This window comes from Oncorhynchus gorbuscha, linkage group LG10 (assembly GCF_021184085.1).
Source record: "Oncorhynchus gorbuscha isolate QuinsamMale2020 ecotype Even-year linkage group LG10, OgorEven_v1.0, whole genome shotgun sequence".
Classification (NCBI taxonomy): Eukaryota; Metazoa; Chordata; class Actinopteri; order Salmoniformes; family Salmonidae; genus Oncorhynchus; species Oncorhynchus gorbuscha.
In genome coordinates, this window is record NC_060182.1 from 97729874 (window position 1) to 97752727 (window position 22854).

Here is a 22854-nt window from a genome sequence, read left to right on the forward strand (position 1 = left end):
TTCTACTTCCTGTAGGACAACAAGGCACTGACTGTTTGTATTTCTACTTCCTGTAGGACAACAAGGCACTGACTATGTTTGGTCTGGATCACATGCTGAAGGAGGACTGGAGTGGCTTCTACAGCCAGGGATACATGTACTTCGACAACTGCTCCACTCTTCTACTACCCAAGGTCTGCTCTTCTGTTGTTGTTGTTGTTGTTGGGGTTGTTGGGGTTGGGGTTGTTGGGGTTGTTGTTGTTGTTGGGGTTGTTGTTGGGGTTGTTGTTGTTGTTGGGGTTGTTGTTGTTGTTGGGGTTGTTGTTGGTTGTTGTTGTTGTTGTTGTTGTTGGGGTTGTTGTTGGGGTTGTTGTTGTTGTTGTTGGGGTTGTTGTTGTTGTTGTTGGGGTTGTTGTTGTTGTTGTTGGGGTTGTTGTTGGGGTTGTTGTTGTTGTTATATCTCTGTCCCCTCCCCCCTCCAGACTTGGTCGGCTCTTCTGTTGTTGTTGTTGGGGTTGTTGTTGTTGGGGTTGTTGTTGTTGTTGTTGGGGTGTGAGGGGGGGGGGGGGTTGCCATACACTGACTTGTAATTCTTGGTTGATGTATTATATCTGTCCCCTCCCCCGCCTCCATTCCTCCTTCCAGGTGTACTACACAGACTTCAGCCCCTATCAGCCTCTCATCAGCCCACAGGTATTATATTATTGTATTCAGACACCTTGATTTAAAAAAAGAGAAGTGTTGTTACGTTACAGCCTTATTATAAAATAAAATAACACATGATGACCAAGCAAAAACTGTTGTAATAACAAAGCAAACAAAAATAATATGTAAATTTACTTAAGTATTCAGACTCTTCACTCAGTACTTGGTTGAAGCACCGATTAGAGCCTTGAGTCTTCTTGGGTATGATGCTACAAGCTTGGCACACCTGTATTTGGGGAGTTTCTCCCATTCTTCTCTGCAGATCCTCTCAGGCTCTGTCAGTTTGGATGGGGAGCGTCACTGCACAGCTATTTTCTCTTCCGAGATGTTTGATCGGGTTCAAGTCCGGGCTCTGGCTGGGCCACTCAAGGACATTCAGAGACTTGTCCCGAAGCCACTCCTGCGTTGTCTTGGCTGTGTGCTTAGGGTTGTTGTCCTTTTGGAAGGTGAACCTTCACCCCAGTCTGAGGTCCTGAGTGCTCTGGAGCAGGTTTTCATCAAGGATCTGAAAAACATCCCCACAGCATGATGCTGCCACCGCCAGGCTTCACCGTAGGGGTGGTGCCCTGCTTCCTCAAGACGTGACGCTTGGCATTCAGGTCAAATAGTTACATCTTGGTACTTCCGTTCCTTTATCTGCTACAATGAAGTCTTTAAAACTTTTAATCTTATGGTCTGAGAGTCTTTAGGTGACTTTTGGAAAACTCCAAGCAGGCTGTCATGTGCCTTTTTACTGAGGAGTGGCTTCCGTCTGTCCACTCTACCATAAAGGCCTGATTGGTGGAGTGCTGCAGAGATGGTTGTCCTTCTGGAAGGTTCTCCCATCTCCACAGAGGAACTCTGGAGCTCTGTCAGAGATCATCAGGTTCTTGGTCAAGGCCCAGAGTGATCATCTTCTCCCCCGAGTGCTCAGTTTGGTTCTGCTCTAAGAGTCTTGGTGGTTCCAAACTTCTTCCACTTAATAAAGATGGAGGCCATTGTGTTCTTGGGGACCTTCAATGCTGCAGAAATGTTTTCGTACCCTTCCCCAGATGTGTGCCTCGACACAATCCTGTCTCTGAGCTCTACGGATAATTCCTTTGACCTCATTGCTTGGTTTTTGCTCTGACATGCACTGTCAACTTGTGGGACCTTATATAGACAGGTGTGTGCCTTTCCAAATCATGTCCAATCAATTGAATACCTCAGGTGGGATACCAATCAAGTTGTAGAAACATCTCAAAGAAGATCAATGGAAACAGGATGCACCTGAGCTCAATGTCGAGTCTCACAGCAAAGGGTCTGAATACTTATGTAAACAAGGTGTTTCTGTTTTTTTGCTACCGTGGGCAAATATGTAGAGAATGTTTTGTTCAGATCAAGAGGTGTGGTCAAAAAGTGATTGAAATCAAATGGACCCAAACCCATCTGTATACTCACTGTTACTCTGTTGTTGTTTAGAGCGAGGATGGCAGGCCTTCCAATCAGAGTGCTCCGCAGGGGTGGCTGGAAAAGCCGGTAAGCCAATCAGAACTCTGTTTTATAAGATTTCTGTAAACAGGTTGTACATAGTCACGCCTGCATGCGTTTTGCATTGAAAGTGTGTTTCTGAAATGGCAGCATATGGACCCTGGTCAAAAGTAGTGGACTAAGTACACTGGTGTAAAGTATTTAAGTAAAAAAATACTTTAAAGTACGACGTAAATAGTTTTTTCAGGTATTTGTACTTTATCATTTATATTTTTGACAACTTATTTTTATGTCACTACATTTCTAAAGAAAATAATTTACTTTTTACCCCGTACATTTTCCCCGAAACCTTAAAAAGTACTCGTTACATTTTGCATGCTTATTAGTAGGACAGGAAAATGGTCTAATTCACACTCTTATCAAGAGAACATCTCTGTTCCTACTGCATCTAATCTGGTGGACTCACTAAACACACATGTCTGAGTGTTGGCGCGTGCCCCTTCTTATCCATATATTAAACAAAACAAGAACATGGTGCCATCTGGTGTGCTTAATATAAGGAATTTTGAAATGATTTATACTTTTGATACTTCAGTATATTTGAGCAATTACATTTTCTTTTGATACTTAAAAGAAATGAGTTTTAAATATATTTAACTCTACACTCGACTCTCAATTGCGCTCCGTCGTCTATTTGGGTTCCAGGCGTGTCCGTATGGTGACTCACGTTGACTTGAGTCATTCTATATTAAGGTATCTTTTACTTTTACTCAAGTATGACAATCGGGTACTTTCCCCTCCCACCACTGTCTAAAATAGTGAACAGGGTGCTATTTGGGATGCGTTTCGAAGTGTCTTGTCATGTGACCCCCTTGAAGGATATAGGTGCAGTGGCCAAGGCTTGGTCCGACAGCCCCTACCTGTTTATAGTGAAGGTACAGCCGCAGCAGCGTGGAGATGCCAGCGGGGGGCGCCCTGGAGCAGAGGAGGAGGAGCCTAACGATGTCCAGGGGAACTTGGCCTTTATCAGTCAGTATTACCGTAACTGACACTCTTTAATATGAACAAAGGCCCTTTTGACTTAGTGCTTCGTCATTAAAGATCCCTTCTGTCTGCAGAGCGATGAGAAATTGGACGTTGTCTGACTGCCTGTCTCTGACTGCCTGTCTCTGACTGCCTGTCTCTGACTGCCTGTCTCTGACTGCCCTGCCTGTGTCTGACTGCCCTGCCTGTGTCTGACTGCCCTGTCTGTGTCTGACTGCCCTGCCTGTGTCTGACTGCCCTGCCTGTGTCTGACTGCCCTGCCTGTGTCTGACTGCCCTGCCTGTGTCTGACTGCCCTGCCTGTGTCTGACTGCCCTGCCTGTGTCTGACTGCCCTGCCTGTGTCTGACTGCCTGTCTCTGACTGCCTGTCTCTGACTGCCCTGCCTGTCTCTGACTGCCTGTCTCTGACTGCCCTGCCTGTCTCTGACTGCCTTTGTCTGTCTCTGACTGCCTGTCTCTGACTGCCCTGCCTGTCTCTGACTGCCTGTGTCTGACTGCCTGTGTCTGACTGCCTGTCTCTGACTGCCCTGCCTGTCTCTGACTGCCTGTCTCTGACTGCCTGTCTCTGACTGCCTGTGTCTGACTGCCTGTGTCTGACTGCCTGTCTCTGACTGCCTGTGTCTGACTGCCTGTCTCTGACTGCCTGTGTGTGACTGCCTGTCTGTGTATTTACAGTGACCGTGGAGATGAAGGGGCCTCGTGAATACTCCTCCCCTGCAGACTGGCCTCTAATGATGGTGTGTTTCAGCCCGACCCAACAGTATTCAATATCAAAATAGTGTAACTGGAAAAGAAGTACACAAAAATAAGAGAAACATAAAATAACAGGAGAATGTGGTATACTGGGCCAGGTCTAGGGTCAGTGCCAGGTCTAGGGTCAGTGTCAGGTCTAGGGTCAGTGTCAGGTCTAGGGTCAGTGTCAGGTCTAGGGTCAGTGTCAGGTCTAGGGTCAGTGTCAGGTCTAGGGTCAGTGTCAGGTCTAGGGTCAGTGTCAGGTCTAGGGTCAGTGTCAGGTCTAGGGTCAGTGTCAGGTCTAGGGTCAGTGTCAGGTCTAGGGTCAGTGTCAGGTCTAGGGTCAGTGTCAGGCCTAGAGTCAGTGTCAGGCCTAGAGTCAGTGTCAGGCCTAGAGTCAGTGTCAGGCCTAGAGTCAGTGTCAGGTCTAGAGTCAGTGTCAGGTCTAGGGTCAGTGCCAGGTCTAGGGTCAGTGCCAGGTCTAGGGTCAGTGTCAGGTCTAGGGTCAGTGCCAGGTCTAGGGTCAGTGCCAGGTCTAGGGTCAGTGCCAGGTCTAGGGTCAGTGCCAGGTCTAGGGTCAGTGTCAGGTCTAGGGTCAGTGTCAGGTCTAGGGTCAGTGCCAGGTCTAGGGTCAGTGCCAGGTCTAGGGTCAGTGTCAGGTCTAGGGTCAGTGTCAGGTCTAGGGTCAGTGTCAGGTCTAGGGTCAGTGTCAGGTCTAGGGTCAGTGTCAGGTCTAGGGTCAGTGTCAGGTCTAGGGTCAGTGTCAGGTCTAGGGTCAGTGTCAGGTCTAGGGTCAGTGCCAGGTCTAGGGTCAGTGCCAGGTCTAGGGTCAGTGCCAGGTCTAGGGTCAGTGCCAGGTCTAGGGTCAGTGTCAGGTCTAGGGTCAGTGTCAGGTCTAGGGTCAGGGTCAGGGTGTGCCAGGTCTAGGGTCAGTGCCAGGTCTAGGGTCAGTGCCAGGTCTAGGGTCAGTGTCAGGTCTAGGGTCAGTGCCAGGTCTAGGGTCAGTGCCAGGTCTAGGGTCAGTGCCAGGTCTAGGGTCAGTGCCAGGTCTAGGGTCAGTGCCAGGTCTAGGGTCAGTGCCAGGTCTAGGGTCAGTGTCAGGTCTAGGGTCAGTGTCAGGTCTAGGGTCAGGCTTAGGGTCAGTGTCAGGTCTAGGGTCAGTGTCAGGTCTAGGGTCAGTGTCAGGTCTAGGGTCAGGTCTAGGGTCAGTGTCAGGTCTAGGGTCAGTGCCAGGTCTAGGGTCAGTGCCAGGTCTAGGGTCAGTGCCAGGTCTAGGGTCAGTGTCAGGTCTAGGGTCAGTGCCAGGTCTAGGGTCAGTGCCAGGTCTAGGGTCAGTGCCAGGTCTAGGGTCAGTCTAGGGTCAGTGTCAGGTCTAGGGTCAGTGTCAGGTCTAGGGTCAGTGTCAGGTCTAGGGTCAGTGTCAGGTCTAGGGTCAGGTCTAGGGTCAGTGTCAGGTCTAGGGTCAGGCCTAGGGTCAGTGTCAGGTCTAGGGTCAGTGTCAGGTCTAGGGTCAGGCCTAGGGTCAGTGTCAGGCCTAGGGTCAGGCCTAGAGTCAGTGTCAGGCCTAGGGTCAGTGTCAGGCCTAGGGTCAGTGTCAGGCCTAGGCTCAGGGTCGGGCCTAGGCTCAGGGTCAGGTCTAGGGTCCCCAGTTCTACATGGTGATGTGTCTAGTGTACGTGTTCTTCCCCAGTTCTACATGGTGATGTGTCTAGTGTACGTGTTCTTCCCCAGTTCTACATGGTGATGTGTATAGTGTACGTGTTCTTCCCCAGTTCTACATGGTGATGTGTATAGTGTACGTGTTCTTCCCCAGTTCTTCGTGTTCTTCCCCAGTTCTACATGGTGATGTGTATAGTGTACGTGTTCTTCCCCAGTTCTACATGGTGATGTGTATAGTGTACGTGTTCTTCCCCAGTTCTACATGGTGATGTGTATAGTGTACGTGTTCTTCCCCAGTTCTACATGGTGATGTGTATAGTGTACGTGTTCTTCCCCAGTTCTACATGGTGATGTGTATAGTGTACGTGTTCTTCCCCAGTTCTACATGGTGATGTGTATAGTGTACGTGTTCTTCCCCAGTTCTACATGGTGATGTGTATAGTGTACGTGTTCTTCCCCAGTTCTACATGGTGATGTGTATAGTGTACGTGTTCTTCCCCAGTTCTACATGGTGATGTGTATAGTGTACGTGTTCTTCCCCAGTTCTACATGGTGATGTGTATAGTGTACGTGTTCTTCCCCAGTTCTACATGGTGATGTGTATGTGTTCTTCCCCAGTTCTACATGGTGATGTGTATAGTGTCGTGTTCTTCGGGGCGCTCTGGCTCTTCTGGTCGGCCTGTTACTGGAAAGATCTGTTGAGGATTCAGTTCTGGATCGGAGGAGTGATCATCCTGGGCATGCTGGAGAAGGCCGTCTTCTACTCCGAGTACCAGAGCATCCGCTACAGAGGAGACTATGGTCGGTTAAATTCACGCTCTTATTTTGAAATGCACTGTCATTTTTTTTTGTTTTTTTTTTTGGTTATGTTGATTGGTTGATTTGATGGAGAATTGCATCATGGTCATTCTCTTTTTGTAAATCTGTAAATTTACTTCCAACTCACATCTACTTTAAAAACAATAATAATAATAATAATGTTTTTAAATGTTCTCCCTCCACAGTCCAAGGTGCTGTAATCTTTGCAGAGTTGCTGTCTGCTCTGAAGAGATCTCTGGCTCGTATTCTGGTGCTCATAGTCAGTCTGGGCTATGGTATCGTCAAGTGAGTTCATCCCTTACCTGTCATACTCATTCCCCTTTGTAATAGTGAACTAGGGTCCACGGTCAAAAGTAGTGCACTATGTTTAAAGGAATTAGAGTGCCATTTGGAAAGCGTACAATATGAATTACACTATTCTATGGGTTAAGAACTGAGGTCTAGGGTCAGTGTCAAGTCTAGTGTCAGGCCTAGGGTCAGTGTCAGGTCTAGGGTCAGTGTCAGGTCTAGGGTCAGTGTCAGGTCTAGGGTCAGTGTCAGGCCTAGGGTCAGTGTCAGGTCTAGGGTCAGTGTCAGGTCATAGTGAACTAGGGTCCACGGTCAAAAGTAGTGCACTATGTTTAAAGGAATTAGAGTGCCATTTGGAAAGCGTACAATATGAATACTAACTACGATTCCACTATTCTATGGGTTCAGAACCGAGCTGTTGTCATTGTCCATCACCTACTGACTGTATGGTGTGAGGATTCACCTAGCGCTCATGATTTGGGGCTGTACAGATGTTTGATGTATTAGAATAATTGATTATGCTTATGTTATATTAATAGAATGAGTGGTTATAAGACTTACATTTATAGGGTCCCAGACTATAGATTAACTAATATATATATATATATATATATATTTCATTATATAGTTTTGGACTTGTTCCACAGTTTCTCTCTCTCGTAATGTGTGACTGAGACAGAACTCTGTGTGGGAGATAAGACCAGTCAGAACTCTGCAGGGGAGTGTGGGAGATAAGACCAGTTAGAACTCTGCAGGGGAGTGTGGGAGATAAGACCAGTTAGAACTCTGCAGGGGAGTGTGGGAGATAAGACCAGTTAGAACTCTGCAGGGGAGTGTGGGAGATAAGACCAGTTAGAACTCTGCAGGGGAGTGTGGGAGATAAGACCAGTTAGAACTCTGCAGGGGAGTGTGGGAGATAAGACCAGTTAGAACTCTGCAGGGGAGTGTGGGAGATAAGACCAGTTAGAACTCTGCAGGGGAGTGTGGGAGATAAGACCAGTTAGAACTCTGCAGGGGAGTGTGGGAGATAAGACCAGTTAGAACTCTGCAGGGGAGTGTGGGAGATAAGACCAGTTAGAACTCTGCAGGGGAGTGTGGGAGATAAGACCAGTTAGAACTCTGCAGGGGAGTGTGGGAGATAAGACCAGTTAGAACTCTGCAGGGGAGTGTGGGAGATAAGACCAGTTAGAACTCTGCAGGGGAGTGTGGGAGATAAGACCAGTTAGACATTCAGCAATAAATCAATGTTCTGGGGAGGGGGACATTTTATTGCCTAGCTTTTACAATAAACACTGAAACTCTATGTTTGTATCGCCATGGATACAGGGTTTTGGTCTCAGGAGGAAAAAGGTAACGGCGTGGTCAGTGATATCACGAAGGCGGGACTTTTGGGTTTTATAAAAAATAACTTGAGACTTTATTTTATTTTTTTGATGCAGAACTTACTCGGAAATATACGTGCTCTGTTCCTGTTCCTGTTGTCAACTTCTGTCTGCAATTGCATTAAATAAAGGGTTGTGAATGATTTAATTAAATATATTGTCATAATGCTAATTTCACCAATGAGCCAATGATGGTACGAAAGAAACGAACCCTAACAATGGTATTAATAGAGGATTCCCTCACTCTACAATCTTGTACAGTGTTTATTTACATGTACAAGGACACACTATGTGTAGTGACACACACACACACACACACACACACACACACACACACACACACACACACACACACACACACACACACACACACACACACACACACACACACACACACACCAATGCCCTGGTTTTATGGCCTAGCTTTGACCACACATCTGGGCCCATATTCACGAAGCGTCTCCGAGTAAAAGCGCTGATCGAGGATCAGACCCCCATTTTTTTTCAGTGTGATCTAAAAATAAAAAAGGGGGGGGGGGGCTGATCCTAGATCTGTACTCTGAGACTGTTTTGTGAGTACAGGCCCTGATTTCCCCCCCCCCCTGTTTTCCTGCTCTGTCTCTCGCAGACCCAGGCTGGGCACCACAGTCCACCGGCTAGCAGCAGTAGGCCTGCTCTACCTGCTCTTCTCCTCCGTGGAGGGAGTGCTGCGCGTCACAGGAGTGAGTAGCTACAGTTTGGATCAATCACGACACTTCGCGTCTAGTGCAATCACTACACTTCTCATCTAGTGCAATCACTACACTTCTCATCTAGTGCAATCACTACACTTCTCATCTAGTGCAATCACTACACTTCTCATCTAGTGCAATCACTACACTTCTCATCTAGTGCAATCACTACACTTCTCATCTAGTGCAATCACTACACTTCTCATCTAGTGCAATCACTACACTTCTCATCTAGTGCAATCACTCATCTAGTGCAATCACTACACTTCTCATCTAGTGCAATCACTACACTTCTCATCTAGTGCAATCACTACACTTCTCATCTAGTGCAATCACTACACTTCTCATCTAGTGCAATCACTACTTCTCATCTTCTCATCTAGTGCAATCACTACACTTCTCATCTAGTGCAATCACTACACTTCTCATCTAGTGCAATCACTACACTTCTCATCTAGTGCAATCACTACACTTCTCATCTAGTGCAATCACTACACTTCTCATCTAGTGCAATCACTACACTTCTCATCTAGTGCAATCACTACACTTCTCATCTAGTGCAATCACTACACTTCTCATCTACAATCACTACACTTCTCATCTAGTGCAATCACTACACTTCTCATCTAGTGCAATCACTACACTTCTCATCTAGTGCAATCACTACACTTCTCATCTAGTGCAATCACTACACTTCTCATCTAGTGCAATCACTACACTTCTCATCTAGTGCAATCACTGTTAATCTCTCTCTCTCTTTCTCTGTCTCTCTCTCTCTCTCTTTCTGTCTCTGTCTGTCTCTGTCTCTCTCTCTCTCTCTCTCTTTCTCTCTCTGTCTCTCTCTTTCTCTCTCTGTCTCTCTCTCTCTCTCTCTCTCTCTCTCTCTCTCTGTCTCTGTCTCTGTCTCTCTCTGTCTCTTCAGGGTTTCTATGGGACCGTAGCCCTGGTGGCTAACCTGAGTCTCTCTCTCTCTGTCTCTTCAGGGTTTCTATGGGACCGTAGCCCTGGTGGCTAACCTGAGTCTCTCTCTGTCGCTTCAGGGTTTCTATGGGACCGTAGCTCTGGTGGCTAACCTGAGTCTCTCTCTGTCTTTCCAGGGTTTCTATGGGACCATAGCCCTGGTGGCTAACCTGAGTCTCTCTCTCTCTGTCTTTCCAGGGTTTCTATGGGACCGTAGCCCTGGTGGCTAACCTGAGTCTCTCTCTCTGTCTCTTCAGGGTTTCTATGGGACCGTAGCCCTGGTGGCTAACCTGAGTCTCTCTCTCTGTCTCTTCAGGGTTTCTATGGGACCGTAGCCCTGGTGGCTAACCTGAGTCTCTCTCTCTGTCTCTTCAGGGTTTCTATGGGACCGTAGCCCTGGTGGCTAACCTGAGTCTCTTCAGGGTTTCTATGGGACCGTAGCCCTGGTGGCTAACCTGAGTCTCTCTCTCTCTGTCTCTCCAGGGTTTCTATGGGACCGTAGCCCTGGTGGCTAACCTGAGTCTCTCTCTCTCTGTCTCTTCAGGGTTTCTATGGGACCGTAGCCCTGGTGGCTAACCTGAGTCTCTCTCTCTCTGTCTCTTCAGGGTTTCTATGGGACCGTAGCCCTGGTGGCTAACCTGAGTCTCTCCAGGGTTTCTATGGGACCGTAGCCCTGGTGGCTAACCTGAGTCTCTCTCTGTCGCTTCAGGGTTTCTATGGGACCGTAGCCCTGGTGGCTAACCTGAGTCTCTCTCTCTGTCTTTCCAGGGTTTCTATGGGGACCTGGTGGCCCTGGTGGCTGGGAACCTGGTGGCTCTCTCTCTCTGTCTTTCCAGGGTTTCTATGGGACCGTAGCCCTGGTGGCTAACCTGAGTCTCTCTCTCTCTGTCTCTTCAGGGTTTCTATGGGACCGTAGCCCTGGTGGCTAACCTGAGTCTCTCTCTCTGTCTTTCCAGGGTTTCTATGGGACCGTAGCCCTGGTGGCTAACCTGAGTCTCTCTCTCTGTCTCTTCAGGGTTTCTATGGGACCGTAGCCCTGGTGGCTAACCTGAGTCTCTCTCTCTGTCTCTTCAGGGTTTCTATGGGACCGTAGCCCTGGTGGCTAACCTGAGTCTCTCTCTGTCTTTCCAGGGTTTCTATGGGACCGTAGCCCTGGTGGCTAACCTGAGTCTCTCTCTGTCTCTCTCTCTGTCTCTTCAGGGTTTCTATGGGACCGTAGCCCTGGTGGCTAACCTGAGTCTCTCTCTCTGTCTCTTCAGGATTTCTATGGGACCGTAGCCCTGGTGGCTAACCTGAGTCTCTGTCTCTCTGTCTCTCCAGGGTTTCTATGGGACCGTAGCCCTGGTGGCTAACCTGAGTCTCTCTCTCTGTCTCTCCAGGGTTTCTATGGGACCGTAGCCCTGGTGGCTAACCTGAGTCTCTCTCTCTCTCTCCAGGGTTTCTATGGGACCGTAGCCCTGGTGGCTAACCTGAGTCTCTCTCTCTGTCTCTCCAGGGTTTCTATGGGACCGTAGCCCTGGTGGCTAACCTGAGTCTCTCTCTGTCTCTCTCTCTGTCTCTTCAGGGTTTCTATGGGACCGTAGCCCTGGTGGCTAACCTGAGTCTCTCTCTGTCTCTCTCTCTGTCTCTTCAGGGTTTCTATGGGACCGTAGCCCTGGTGGCTAACCTGAGTCTCTCTCTCTGTCTTTCCAGAGTTTCTATGGGACCGTAGCCCTGGTGGCTAACCTGAGTCTCTCTCTCTGTCTCTCCAGGGTTTCTATGGGACCGTAGCCCTGGTGGCTAACCTGAGTCTCTGTCTCTCTGTCTCTCCAGGGTTTCTATGGGACCGTAGCCCTGGTGGCTAACCTGAGTCTCTCTCTGTCTCTCCAGGGTTTCTATGGGACCGTAGCCCTGGTGGCTAACCTGAGTCTCTCTCTCTCTCTCCAGGGTTTCTATGGGACCGTAGCCCTGGTGGCTAACCTGAGTCTCTCTCTCTGTCTCTCCAGGGTTTCTATGGGACCGTAGCCCTGGTGGCTAACCTGAGTCTCTCTCTCTGTCTCTCCAGGGTTTCTATGGGACCGTAGCCCTGGTGGCTAACCTGAGTCTCTCTCTCATTGACTCCTGTGTGATGTGGTGGATCTTCATAAGCTTGTCCCAGACCACTCGTCTTCTGAAGCTGCGTAGGAACGTGGTGAAGCTGTCTCTGTATCAGCATTTCACCAACACACTCATCTTCTCTGTTCTGGGTGAGTTGAAAGGAATTATTGATGGATGCTTTTAATGGCACAGTGGTATGAAAGGCACATCTTTTCAATTTGATATGAATTTTGTTTCTGTAATCTCAATATTGACTTATTGAATACATGATAAATTAATAAAGTAAATAACTTATCTTTTCACTTTGTTTTGTTCCCGTAGCTTCTATTATCTTCATCATCTGGACGACCAAAGTGTTTAAGCTGGTCGACTGCCAGACGGTGAGTTGGTAGATTTTACACTGAACAAAAAACAAAGTGTTGGTCCCATGTTTCCCAGGAACAGGAACAGGAAATAGAAGAACAGGAACAGGAAATAGAAGATCCCAGAAAATGTACCATACGTTCCAACAACTCTTATTTCTCTAAAACAAAATGTTGTCTACAAATTAGTTTTACATCCCTGTTAGTGTATTCTCCTTTACCAAGATAATACGTCCACCTGACAGGTGTAGAATGTCAAGAAGCTGATTTAAACAACATGATCGTTACATAGGTGCACCTTGTGCTGGGGGGGGACAATAAAACGTTTTGTCACACAACACAATGCCACAAATGTTTTGAGGGAGCATGAGATGGCGTGTAATTGGCATGTTGACTACAGGAATGTCCACCAGAGCTGTTGCTCCCAACATATTATTTTGAGAATTTGGCAGTACGTCCACCTGGCCTGTGTATGGCTTTATTTGTGCGAGCGGTTTGCTGATGTCAATGTTGTGAACAGAGTGCCCCATCGTGACGGTGGGGTTATGGTATGGGCAGGCGTAAGCTACGGACAACGAACACAATTGCATTTTATCGATGGCAATTTCAATGCACAGAGATACCGTGACGAGATCCTGAGGCCCATTGTCGTGCCATTCATCCACCACCATCACATCATGTTTCAGCATCATAATGCAAGGCCCCATGTCACAAGGATCTGTAGACAATCCCTGGAAGCTGAAAATGTCCCAGTTCTTCCATGACCTGCATACTCACCAGACATGTCACCCATTGAGCATGTTTGGGATGCTCTGGATCGACGTGTACGACAGCGTGTTCCAGTTCCTGCCAATTTCCAGAAACTTCACACAGCCATTGAAGAGGAGTGGGACGACATTCCACAGGCCACAATCAACAGCCTGATCAACTCTGTGAGAAGGAGATGTGTCACACTGCATGAGGCTAATGGTTGTCACACCAGATACTGACTGGGTTTCTGATCCACAACCCCTACTTGTTTTAATTATTTGTATTTTTTTTAAAGGTTTTGGAGACCAACAGATGCATCTGTATTCCCAGTCATGTGAAATCCATAGATTAGGGTCTAATGAATTTTTAAAAATGTACTGATTTTTCCTTATGAACTTCAAATGTTTTGAAATTGTTGCAGTTTGCGTTTTTATTTTAAATGATTTTTGCTCAGTGTATAGCTACATATTCTAAACAAATGATACTTGATTATGTCTTGTGTTTTTAATACACCGTGTCTCTGTCTCTGCCACTGTGTCTCTCAGGGTTGGAGGGATTTGTGGGTAGACGATGCCTTCTGGCGCCTCCTCTTTTCCACCATCCTCCTGGTCATCATGGTGTTGCTACGACCCTCCGCCAACAGCCAGAGGTCAGAGGTCAATTTTTTTTAACAGACTATGTACCTGCCTAATGTTTTCATAGAGGTCGAGGTGATTTGTAATAACACTTCTAATATATACATATCTAATAGTAAGTGTATACATTACAATAGTAACAGTGTAGTAACATATATATATATATAATAGTATATAGCACCTGTCTGATATACATATATATATATATAATATATATAGCACCTGTCTGATATACATATATATATATATAATAGTATATAGCACCTGTCTGATATATACAATAGTATATAGCACCTGTCTGATATATATATATATTTACAATAGTATATAGCACCTGTCTGATATACATATATATATTTACAATAGTATATATCACCTGTCTGAGGCTGTGTTGTGTTCTCACAGGTTCTCCCATTCCCCTCTGATCGATGAAGACGATGAGGAGGACGAAGCCAAGGAACCCATGCTGAATGAAGCCTTTGGTGAAAGACTTTAACCAGTTTAACGTTAGGATTTAGGATTTAGGATTTCCTGCTGTATCTATATAATATATGACAATAGGGATCTCTAGCGGGGTTGGGGGACAACTCCAGTCTAGCGGGGTTGGGGGGTCAACTCCGAAAGTAAACCCAATTCCACATTTTCCTATTTGAAAAGCATTGAGGAGAATTGGAATTTCCGTGTACTTCCTGAAATGACCCCGAATCTGGTCTCTCCGGTGCCTTCAAAAAGTGTTTACACCCCTTGACATTTTGTTGTGTTACAGCCTGAATTCAAAATTAATTAAATATATATATATTTTTTTTTTATTACATTTGTGAGATTTTTTTTTTATTTGAACCATTTGAATTCAGGCTGTAACACAACAACATGTGGAATAAGTCAAATGGGAATGAATACTTTCTGAAGGCCCTGGATCTAACTCCACATTTCTGTTCCAGAGGGGATGAAGATGAGAGGCACCAAGGCTGAGACTAATGGATCCCAGTCACAGAAACTACTCAGTAAAGAGGTCAGTCCATTCAATTAAAAACTACTGAGTGAGGCGGCGAGTCAATTCAATTCAAAACTACTGAGTGAGGCGGCGAGTCCATTCAATTCAATTCAAAACTACTGAGTGAGGCGGCGAGCGAGTCCATTCAATTCAATTCAAAACTACTGAGTGAGGCGGCGAGTCCATTCAATTCAATTCAAAACTACTGAGTGAGGCGGCGAGTCCATTCAATTCAAAACTACTGAGTGAGGCGGCGAGTCCATTCAATTCAATTCAAAACTACTGAGTGAGGCGGCGAGTCCATTCAATTCAATTCAAAACTACTGAGTGAGGTGGCGAGTCCATTCAATTGAAAACTACTGAGTGAGGTGGCGAGTCAATTAAATTCAAAACTACTGAGTGAGGCGGCGAGTCCAATTCGATATAAACATATATATAATATCCCAGAGGGGTAATTACTTTGGGCATGTCTGCAGCAACACAATCAACAGTGTCTAGGGCTCCAAGGGCTCAGGTCCTCCGAGAGAAAGAATTAGAGGGAGCATACAGACACTGGATAAGACAGGAGAAATACTCCAGATATAACAGACTGACCCTAGGCCCCCGATACAAACTACTACAGCATAAATACTGGAGGCTGAGACAGGAGGGGTCGGGAGACACTGTGGCCCCATCCGACTATACCCCTGGATAGGGCCAACCAGGCAGGATATAATCCCACCAACTTTTTCAAGGCACAGCCCCCACACCACTAGAGGGATATCTTCAACCACCAATTTACAAGGCCGAGTATAGCCCACGAATATCTCCCCCATGGCACGAACCCGAGGGGGGCGCCAACCCGGACAGGAAGATCACATCAGTGACTCAACCCACTCAAGTGACGCACTCCTCCTAGGGACGTTATGAAAGAGCCCTAGTAAGCCAGTGACTCAGCCCCTGTAATAGGGTTAGAGGCAGAGAATCCCAGTGGAAAGAGGGGAACCGCGCGGTTCGTCGCTCCAGTGCCTTTCCATTCACCTTCACACTCCTGGGCAGGACTACACTCAATCATATGACCCACTGAAGAGATGAGTCTTCAGTAAAGACTTAAAGGTTGAGACCGAGTTTGCGTCTCTGACATGGGTAGGCAGACCATTCCATAAAAATGGAGCTCTGTAGGAGAAAGCCCTGCCTCCAGCTGTTTGCTTAGAAATTCTAGGGACAATAAGGAGGCCTGCGTCTTGTGACCGTAGCGTACGTGTAGGTATGTACGGCAGGACCAAATCAGAGAGGTAGGTAGGAGCAAGCCCATGTAATGCTTTGTAGGTTAGCAGTAAAACCTTGAAATCAGTCCAAGCCTTACTGTCTTTCCAAGCTAGTCGGAAGACTTCCAGTTTGGTGTAGCAGCAGTGAGGGCTCTTCGATACTGCACGGTACTGTCTTTCCAAGCTAGTCAGAAGACTTCCAGTTTGGTGTAGCAGCAGTAAGGGCTCTTCGATACTGCACAGTACTGTCTTTCCAAGCTAGTCGGAAGACTTCCAGTTTGGTGTGGCGCCATTTCCGTTCCAATTTTCTGGAAGCTTGCTTCAGAGCTCGGGTATTTTCTGCGTACCAGGGAGCTAGTTTATGACAAATGTTTTGATGTTTTTAGGGGTGCGACTGCATCTAGGGAATTACGCAAAGTTCAATTGAGTTCCTCAGTTAGGTGGTTAACCGATGTTTGTACTCGGACATCCTTGGGTAGGTGGAGGGAGTCTGAAAGGGCATCTAGGAATCTTCGGGTTGTCCGAGAATTTATAGCACGGCTTTTTGATGATCCTTGGTTGGGGTCTGATGACTTAACTTAAGTCATCTTTTCACAGTCCAATCTGATTTCAAGACACTGTTTTGCGTATATCCAAATAAATGACTGTATCCTTTCTCTTGTTCTCAGGATGAAGACCTGAAATGGGTTGAGGAGAACATTCCCACGACTGTCGCTGATGTGTGAGTAGGAAAGAAATGAACATTTTGAAGTGTATAACTGGTCACCTCTCTGCTCTCAATTCAAGAAACGCTTTATTGGCATGAATGGTGGTTGTCATTGTTTCTAAAGCAATGTATATGAATATATGCTAGAATGTTGATAATTATATACAGTACCAGTCAAATGTCTGGAAACATCTGCTCATTCAAGGGGTTTTTCTTTATTTGTACTATTTTCTACGTTGTAGAATAATAGTGAAGTCATCAAAAGTATGAAATAACACATACGGAATCATGTAGTAACCAAAAAAGTGTTAAATGTATTAAACACTACAACAAAGATTTCTTAGTGTCGATCAAAGATTTCTCTGCCCTTAACGTTGTTCTGATCACCTCCAAAACAAAGGTCATGTGGTTTGGTAAGAAGAATGCCCCTCTCCTCTACCGGTGTGATTATGTGATTACTACCTCTGAGGGTTTAGAGTTTGAGGTAGTCACTTCATACAAGTACGTGGGAGTATGGCTAGACGGTACACTGTCCTCTCAGCACATAAAACAACTGCAGGCTAAGGTTAAATCTAGACTTGGTTACTTCTATAGTAATCACTCCTCTTTCACCCCAGCTGCCAAACTAACCCTGATTCAGATGGCCATCCTACACATGATAGATTACAAAGACGTAATTTATAGATCGGCAGGTAAGGGGGTGCTCTCGATCGGCTAGATGTTTTTTACCACTCGGCCATCAGATTTGCCACCAATGTTCCTTATAGGACACATCACTGCACTCTATACTCCTCTGTAAACTGGTCATCTCTGTATATCCGTCGCAAGACCCAATGGTTGATGCTTATTTATAAAAACCCTCTTAGGCCTCACTCCCCCCTATCTGAGATACCTACTGCAGCCCTCATCCTCCACATACAACATCCGTTCTGCCAGTCACATTCTGTTAAAGGTCCCCAAAGCACACACATCCCTGGGTCGCTCCTCTCTTCAGCGACTGGAACGAGCTGCAACAAGCACTCAAACTGGACAGTTTTATCTCCATCTCTTCATTCAAAGACTCAATCATGGACACTCTTACTGACAGTTGAGGCTGCTTTGTGTGTTGTATTGTTGTCTTCTTCTTGCCCTTTGTGTTGTGTTGTCTGTGCCCAATAATGTTTGGACCATGAACAGCTCGAATAAGCAGAGAGAAACGGCAGTCCATCATTACTTTAAGACATGAAGGTCAGTCAATACGGAACATTAAGAACTTTGAAAGTTTTCTTCAAGTTCAGTCGCAAAAAACCATCAATGCCGAATTTGTCTCTCATGAGGACCGCCACAGGAATGGGAGACCCAGAGTTTTGATTTATTTAACTATTGCAAGTCCAGTTAAGAACAAATTCTTATTTACAATGACGTCCCGTAACCCGGACAACGCTGGTCCTATTGTGTGCCGCTGTCGTATCGAATCAGTGTCTGTAGCTATGCAGTGTCTGTAGCTATGCAGTGTCTGTAGCTATGCAGTGTCTGTAGCTATGCAGTGCCCTGTGGGGCTGTAGTATCAGTGTCTGTAGCTATGCAGTGCCCTGTGGGGCTGTAGTATCAGTGTCTGTAGCTATGCAGTGCCCTGTGGGGCTGTAGTATCAGTGTCTGTAGCTATGCAGTGCCCTGTGGGGCTGTAGTATCAGTGTCTGTAGCTATGCAGTGCCCTGTGGGGCTGTAGTATCAGTGTCTGTAGCTATGCAGTGCCCTGTGGGGCTGTAGTATCAGTGTCTGTATGCAGTGCCCTAGTATCAGTGCAGTGCCCTGTGGGGCTGTAGTATCAGTGTCTGTAGCTATGCAGTGCCCTGTGGGGCTGTAGTATCAGTGTCTGTAGCTATGCAGTGCCCTGTGGGGCTGTAGTATCAGTGTCTGTAGCTATGCAGTGCCCTGTGGGGCTGTAGTATCAGTGTCTGTAGCTATGGGGCAGTGCAGTGCCCTGTGGGGCTGTAGTATCAGTGTCTGTAGCTATGCAGTGCCCTGTGGGGCTGTAGTATCAGTGTCAGTGCCCTGTGGGGCTGTAGTATATGCAGTGCCCTGTGGGGCTGTAGTATCAGTGTCTGTAGCTATGCAGTGCCTTAGACCGCTACGCCACTCGGGAACCTCTGCTGCAGACACAGACACATCTCAACATCGACTGTGTCAGGCCTTCATGGTCATATTGGTCATATTGCTGCAAAGGAACTACTACTAAAGGACACCAATAAGAAGACGATACTTGCTTGGGCCAAGAAACACGAGCAATGGACATTAGACCGGATGGAAATCTGTGCTTTGGTCTGATGAGTCCAAATTGGAGATTTTTGGTTCCAACCCCCATGTCTTTGTGAGACGCAGAGTAGGTGAACGGATGATCTCCGCATGGTGAAGCATGGAGGAGGAGATGTGATGGTGTGGGGGTGCTTTGATGGTGACACAGTCAGTGATTTATTTAGAATTCAAGGCACACTTTACCAGCATGCTCAGCATATGTGGAAACTCATTCAAGACTGTTGGAAAAGCATTCCAGGTGAAGCTGGTTGAGAGAATACCAAGTGTGCAAAGCTGTCATCAAGGCAAAGGGTGGCTTCTTTGATGAATCTCAAATATAAAATATTTTGATTTGGTTTAAAACTTTTGGTTACTACATGATTCCATATGTGTCATATCATAGTTTTGATGACTTCACAGTTATTGTACAATGTAAATAAATAAATAGATAAAACCCTTGAATGAGGTAGGTGTTCTAAAACTTTTGACTGGTAGTGTACTTTAAAAAAATCATACATGTTTTGTCCCCCTCTCTGTCTCTGTCTCCCTCTCTGTCTCCCTGTCTCTGTCTCCCTGTCTGTCTCCCTGTCTCTCTCTCTCTGTCTCTCTGTCTCTCTGTCTCTCTCTCTGTCTCTCTGTCTCTCTGTCTCTCTCTCTGTCTCTCTGTCTCTCTGTCTCTCTCTCTGTCTCTCTGTCTCTCTGTCTCTGTCTCTCTGTCTCTCTGTCTCTCTGTCTCTCTCTCTCTGTCTCCCTGTCTCTCTGTCTCTCTGTCCCCCTCTCTGTCTCCCTCTCTGTCCCCCTCTGTCTCTCTGTCTCCCTCTCTGTCCCCCTCTGTCTCCCTGTCTCTCTGTCTCTCTGTCCCCCTCTCTGTCTCCCTCTCTGTCTCTCTGTCTCTCTGTCTCCCTCTCTGTCCCCCTCTCTGTCTCTCTGTCTCTCTGTCTCCCTCTCTGTCCCCCTCTCTGTCTGTCTCTCTGTCTCTCTGTCTGTCTCTCTGTCTCTCTGTCTCTCTGTCCCCCTCTCTGTCTCCCTCTCTGTCTCTCTGTCTCTCTGTCCCCCTCTCTGTCTCCCTCTCTGTCTCTCTGTCTCTCTGTCTCCCTCTCTGTCTCTCTGTCTCTCTGTCCCCCTCTCTGTCTCCCTCTCTGTCTCTCTGTCTCTCTGTCTCCCTCTCTGTCTCTCTGTCTCTCTGTCCCCCTCTCTGTCTCCCTCTCTGTCTCCCTCTCTGTCTCTCTGTCTCCCTCTCTGTCTCTCTGTCTCTCTGTCCCCCTCTCTGTCTCCCTCTCTGTCTCCCTGTCTGTCTCCCTGTCTCTGTCTCCCTGTCTGTCTCCCTGTCTCTCTGTCTCTCTGTCCCCCTCTCTGTCTCCCTCTCTGTCTCTCTGTCTGTCTCCCTGTCTCTGTCTCCCTCTCTGTCTCTCTGTCTTCATCCCTCTCTGTCTTCCTCCCTCCCTGTCTCCCTCCCTCTCTGTCTCCCTCTCTGTCTCTCTGTCTCTCTGTCTCCCTCTCTCTGTCTGTCTGTGTCTCTGTCTGTCTCTCTGCGTCTCTCTCTGTGTCTCCCTCTCTCTGTCTCCCTCTCTCTCTGTCTCCCTCTCTACAGAGCCCTCCCAGTAATGCTTGACGAAGAGGAGGTAAATAAGGAACTTCTCTCTAATGACTGCCGGTCACATGTTTTGTCTATTTAAATATATATAGTGTTACCATCATTCAACAGAGTCACATGTTTCTCTCGCTTTTTGTCCCCAGGAAATTCTGAAAACCAAGATGGAGAGATCCAAAATGGAATGACCGAGTGGAGGGGTTTCACCGAGTGGAGGGGTTTCACCGAGTGGAGGGGTTTCACCGAGTGGAGGGGTTTCACCGAGTGGAGGGGTTTCACCGAGTGGAGGGGTTTCACCGAGGCAGCCATGACCCATCAGATCCTATATTTATAACACTTTTATGTTCCTTCATTTTGAGCACCGCCATGCAGCCGCTAATAAACTCTACGGCTTTGCCAAATGACCCCCTATTCCCTCTGTAGTGCACTACTGTTGACCAGGGCCCATAGGGTAGTGTACTACTGTTGACCAGGGCCCATAGGGTAGTGCACTACTGTTGACCAGGACCCTATATAGTACACTACTGTAGACCAGGGCCCTATATAGAACACTACTGTTGACCAGGACTCTATTCCCTATATAGAACACTACTGTTGACCAGGGCCCTATTACCTATATAGTGCACTACTGTTGACCAGGGCCCTATTCCCTATATAGAACACTACTGTTGACCAGGGCCCTATTCCCTATATAGTGCACTACTGTTGACCAGGGCCCTATTCCCTATATAGTGCACTACTGTTGACCAGGGCCCTATTCCCTATATAGAACTCTACTGTTGACCAGGGCCCTATATAGAACTCTACTGTTGACCAGGGCCCATAGGGTAGTGCACTACTGTTGACCGATAGGGTCCCTGGTCAACAGTAGTGCACTACCCTATGGGCCCTGGTCAACAGTAGTGCACTACCCTATGGGCCCTGGTCAACAGTAGTGCACTACCCTATGGGCCCTGGTCAACAGTAGTGCACTACCCTATGGGCCCTGGTCAACAGTAGTGCACTACCCTATGGGCCCTGGTCAACAGTAGTGCACTACCCTATGGGCCCTGGTCAACAGTAGTGCACTACCCTATGGGCCCTGGTCAACAGTAGTGCACTACCCTATGGGCCCTGGTCAACAGTAGTGCACTACCCTATGGGCCCTGGTCAACAGTAGTGCACTACCCTATGGGCCCTGGTCAACAGTAGTGCACTACCCTATGGGCCCTGGTCAACAGTAGTGCACTACCCTATGGGCCCTGGTCAACAGTAGTGCACTACCCTATGGGCCCTGGTCAACAGTAGTGCACTACCCTATGGGCCCTGGTCAACAGTAGTGCACTACCCTATGGGCCCTGGTCAACAGTAGTGCACTACCCTATGGAATGTCACTTGGCCCAGTGAGTCAGTCAGTCTACCATTGACACCTATCTATATTAGTATTGACACAGTGCAGTCTGATAATTTGTCAGATTTGCTAAATAAATCATTTATGTGTCACTGTGAGGCTTTTTATGTTAGTTTCAGCCACCACCTCCCAAGATAATTAATTTGACCCCCCCCCCAACCCCCAATGCTGGCACAGTGCAAGGTAAACACAGCCTGTGAGGCCAGACTAGGCCCACTCACCCAGTAATTTATTCTACAGACATCATATGGTTTTGTAATGTTCAATTGTCCTGCATTGTTTCTGGTGTTTTGTTTAGCAGGAAATAAGGACAGCATCTAATGTACAGTAAAGTGGGTCTGTGTTGTAATTTCTTTGTTACTTTTTTTGCTGTTTATTCTGGGATTAAAGTTTATATTAAAACCTTGTCACCAAATTAATACAAGGTGTGTATTATGTGATTTTTTTCTTTAGGGTCACAAGATACTCATTATTCTCTACTACCACCCGGTACTAGAACACTGGTTAAGGTTTTTTTTTATTTTTTAACCTTTATTTAACTAGGCAAGTCAGTTTAAGAACAAATTCTTATTTTCAATAACAGCCCTAGGGGGTTAACTGCCTGTTCAGAGGCAGAACGACAGATTTGAACCTTGTCAGATCGGGGATTTGAATTTACAACCTTCCGGTTACTAGTTCAACCACTAGGCTACCTACCTCCTCTACACTCTAACCACTAGGCTACCTGCCTCCTCTACACTCTAACCACTAGGCTACCTGCCACCTCTACACTCTAACCACTAGGCTACCTGCCGCCTCTACACTCTAACCACTAGGCTACCCTGCCTCCCCTACACTCTAACCACCAGGCTACCTGCCTCCCCTACACTCTAACCACTAGGCTACCCTACCTCCTCTACACTCTAACCACTAGGCTACCTACCTCCTCTACACTCTAACCACTAGGCTACCTACCTCCTCTACACTCTAACCACTAGGCTACCTGCCTCCTCTACACTCTAACCACTAGGCTACCTACCTCCTCAACACTCTAACCACTAGGCTACCCTACCTCCTCTACACTCTAACCACTAGGCTACCT

The 22854-nt window shown here is 47.0% G+C and overlaps 2 protein-coding genes across 10 annotated transcripts in view; both read left to right on the top strand.

Annotated features, from left to right (window-relative positions):
* The window catches only part of LOC124046819 (dynactin subunit 1-like), an 808447-nt gene that overhangs the window by 327643 nt on the left and 457950 nt on the right, over positions 1-22854 (top strand). The gene's annotated exons all lie outside the window — the stretch shown is intronic.
* On the top strand, positions 75-20877 carry LOC124047024 (transmembrane protein 87A-like). Its single transcript, XM_046367766.1, has 14 exons — positions 75-173; positions 625-672; positions 3012-3162; positions 6187-6369; positions 6573-6672; positions 8686-8779; positions 11793-11973; positions 12146-12204; positions 13482-13585; positions 13977-14053; positions 14513-14583; positions 16481-16533; positions 20384-20414; positions 20530-20877. The coding sequence occupies exons 1-14, from the start codon at positions 75-77 to the stop codon at positions 20569-20571; spliced, it is 1293 nt and encodes a 430-aa protein (XP_046223722.1). The 3' UTR covers positions 20572-20877.

What these genes read in the sequence shown, in the direction of transcription:
- LOC124047024 (XM_046367766.1), top strand. Translation starts at nt 75, where the DNA reads ATGTTTGGTCTGGATCACATGCTGAAGGAGGACTGGAGTGGCTTCTAC. An exon ending in GGGGAACTTGGCCTTTATCA is followed by an intron (nt 3,163 to 6,186) that starts GTCAGTATTACC and finishes GTTCTTCCCCAG; the next exon opens with TTCTACATGGTGATGTGTAT. An exon ending in GAGTGCTGCGCGTCACAGGA is followed by an intron (nt 8,780 to 11,792) that starts GTGAGTAGCTAC and finishes CTGTCTCTCCAG; the next exon opens with GGTTTCTATGGGACCGTAGC.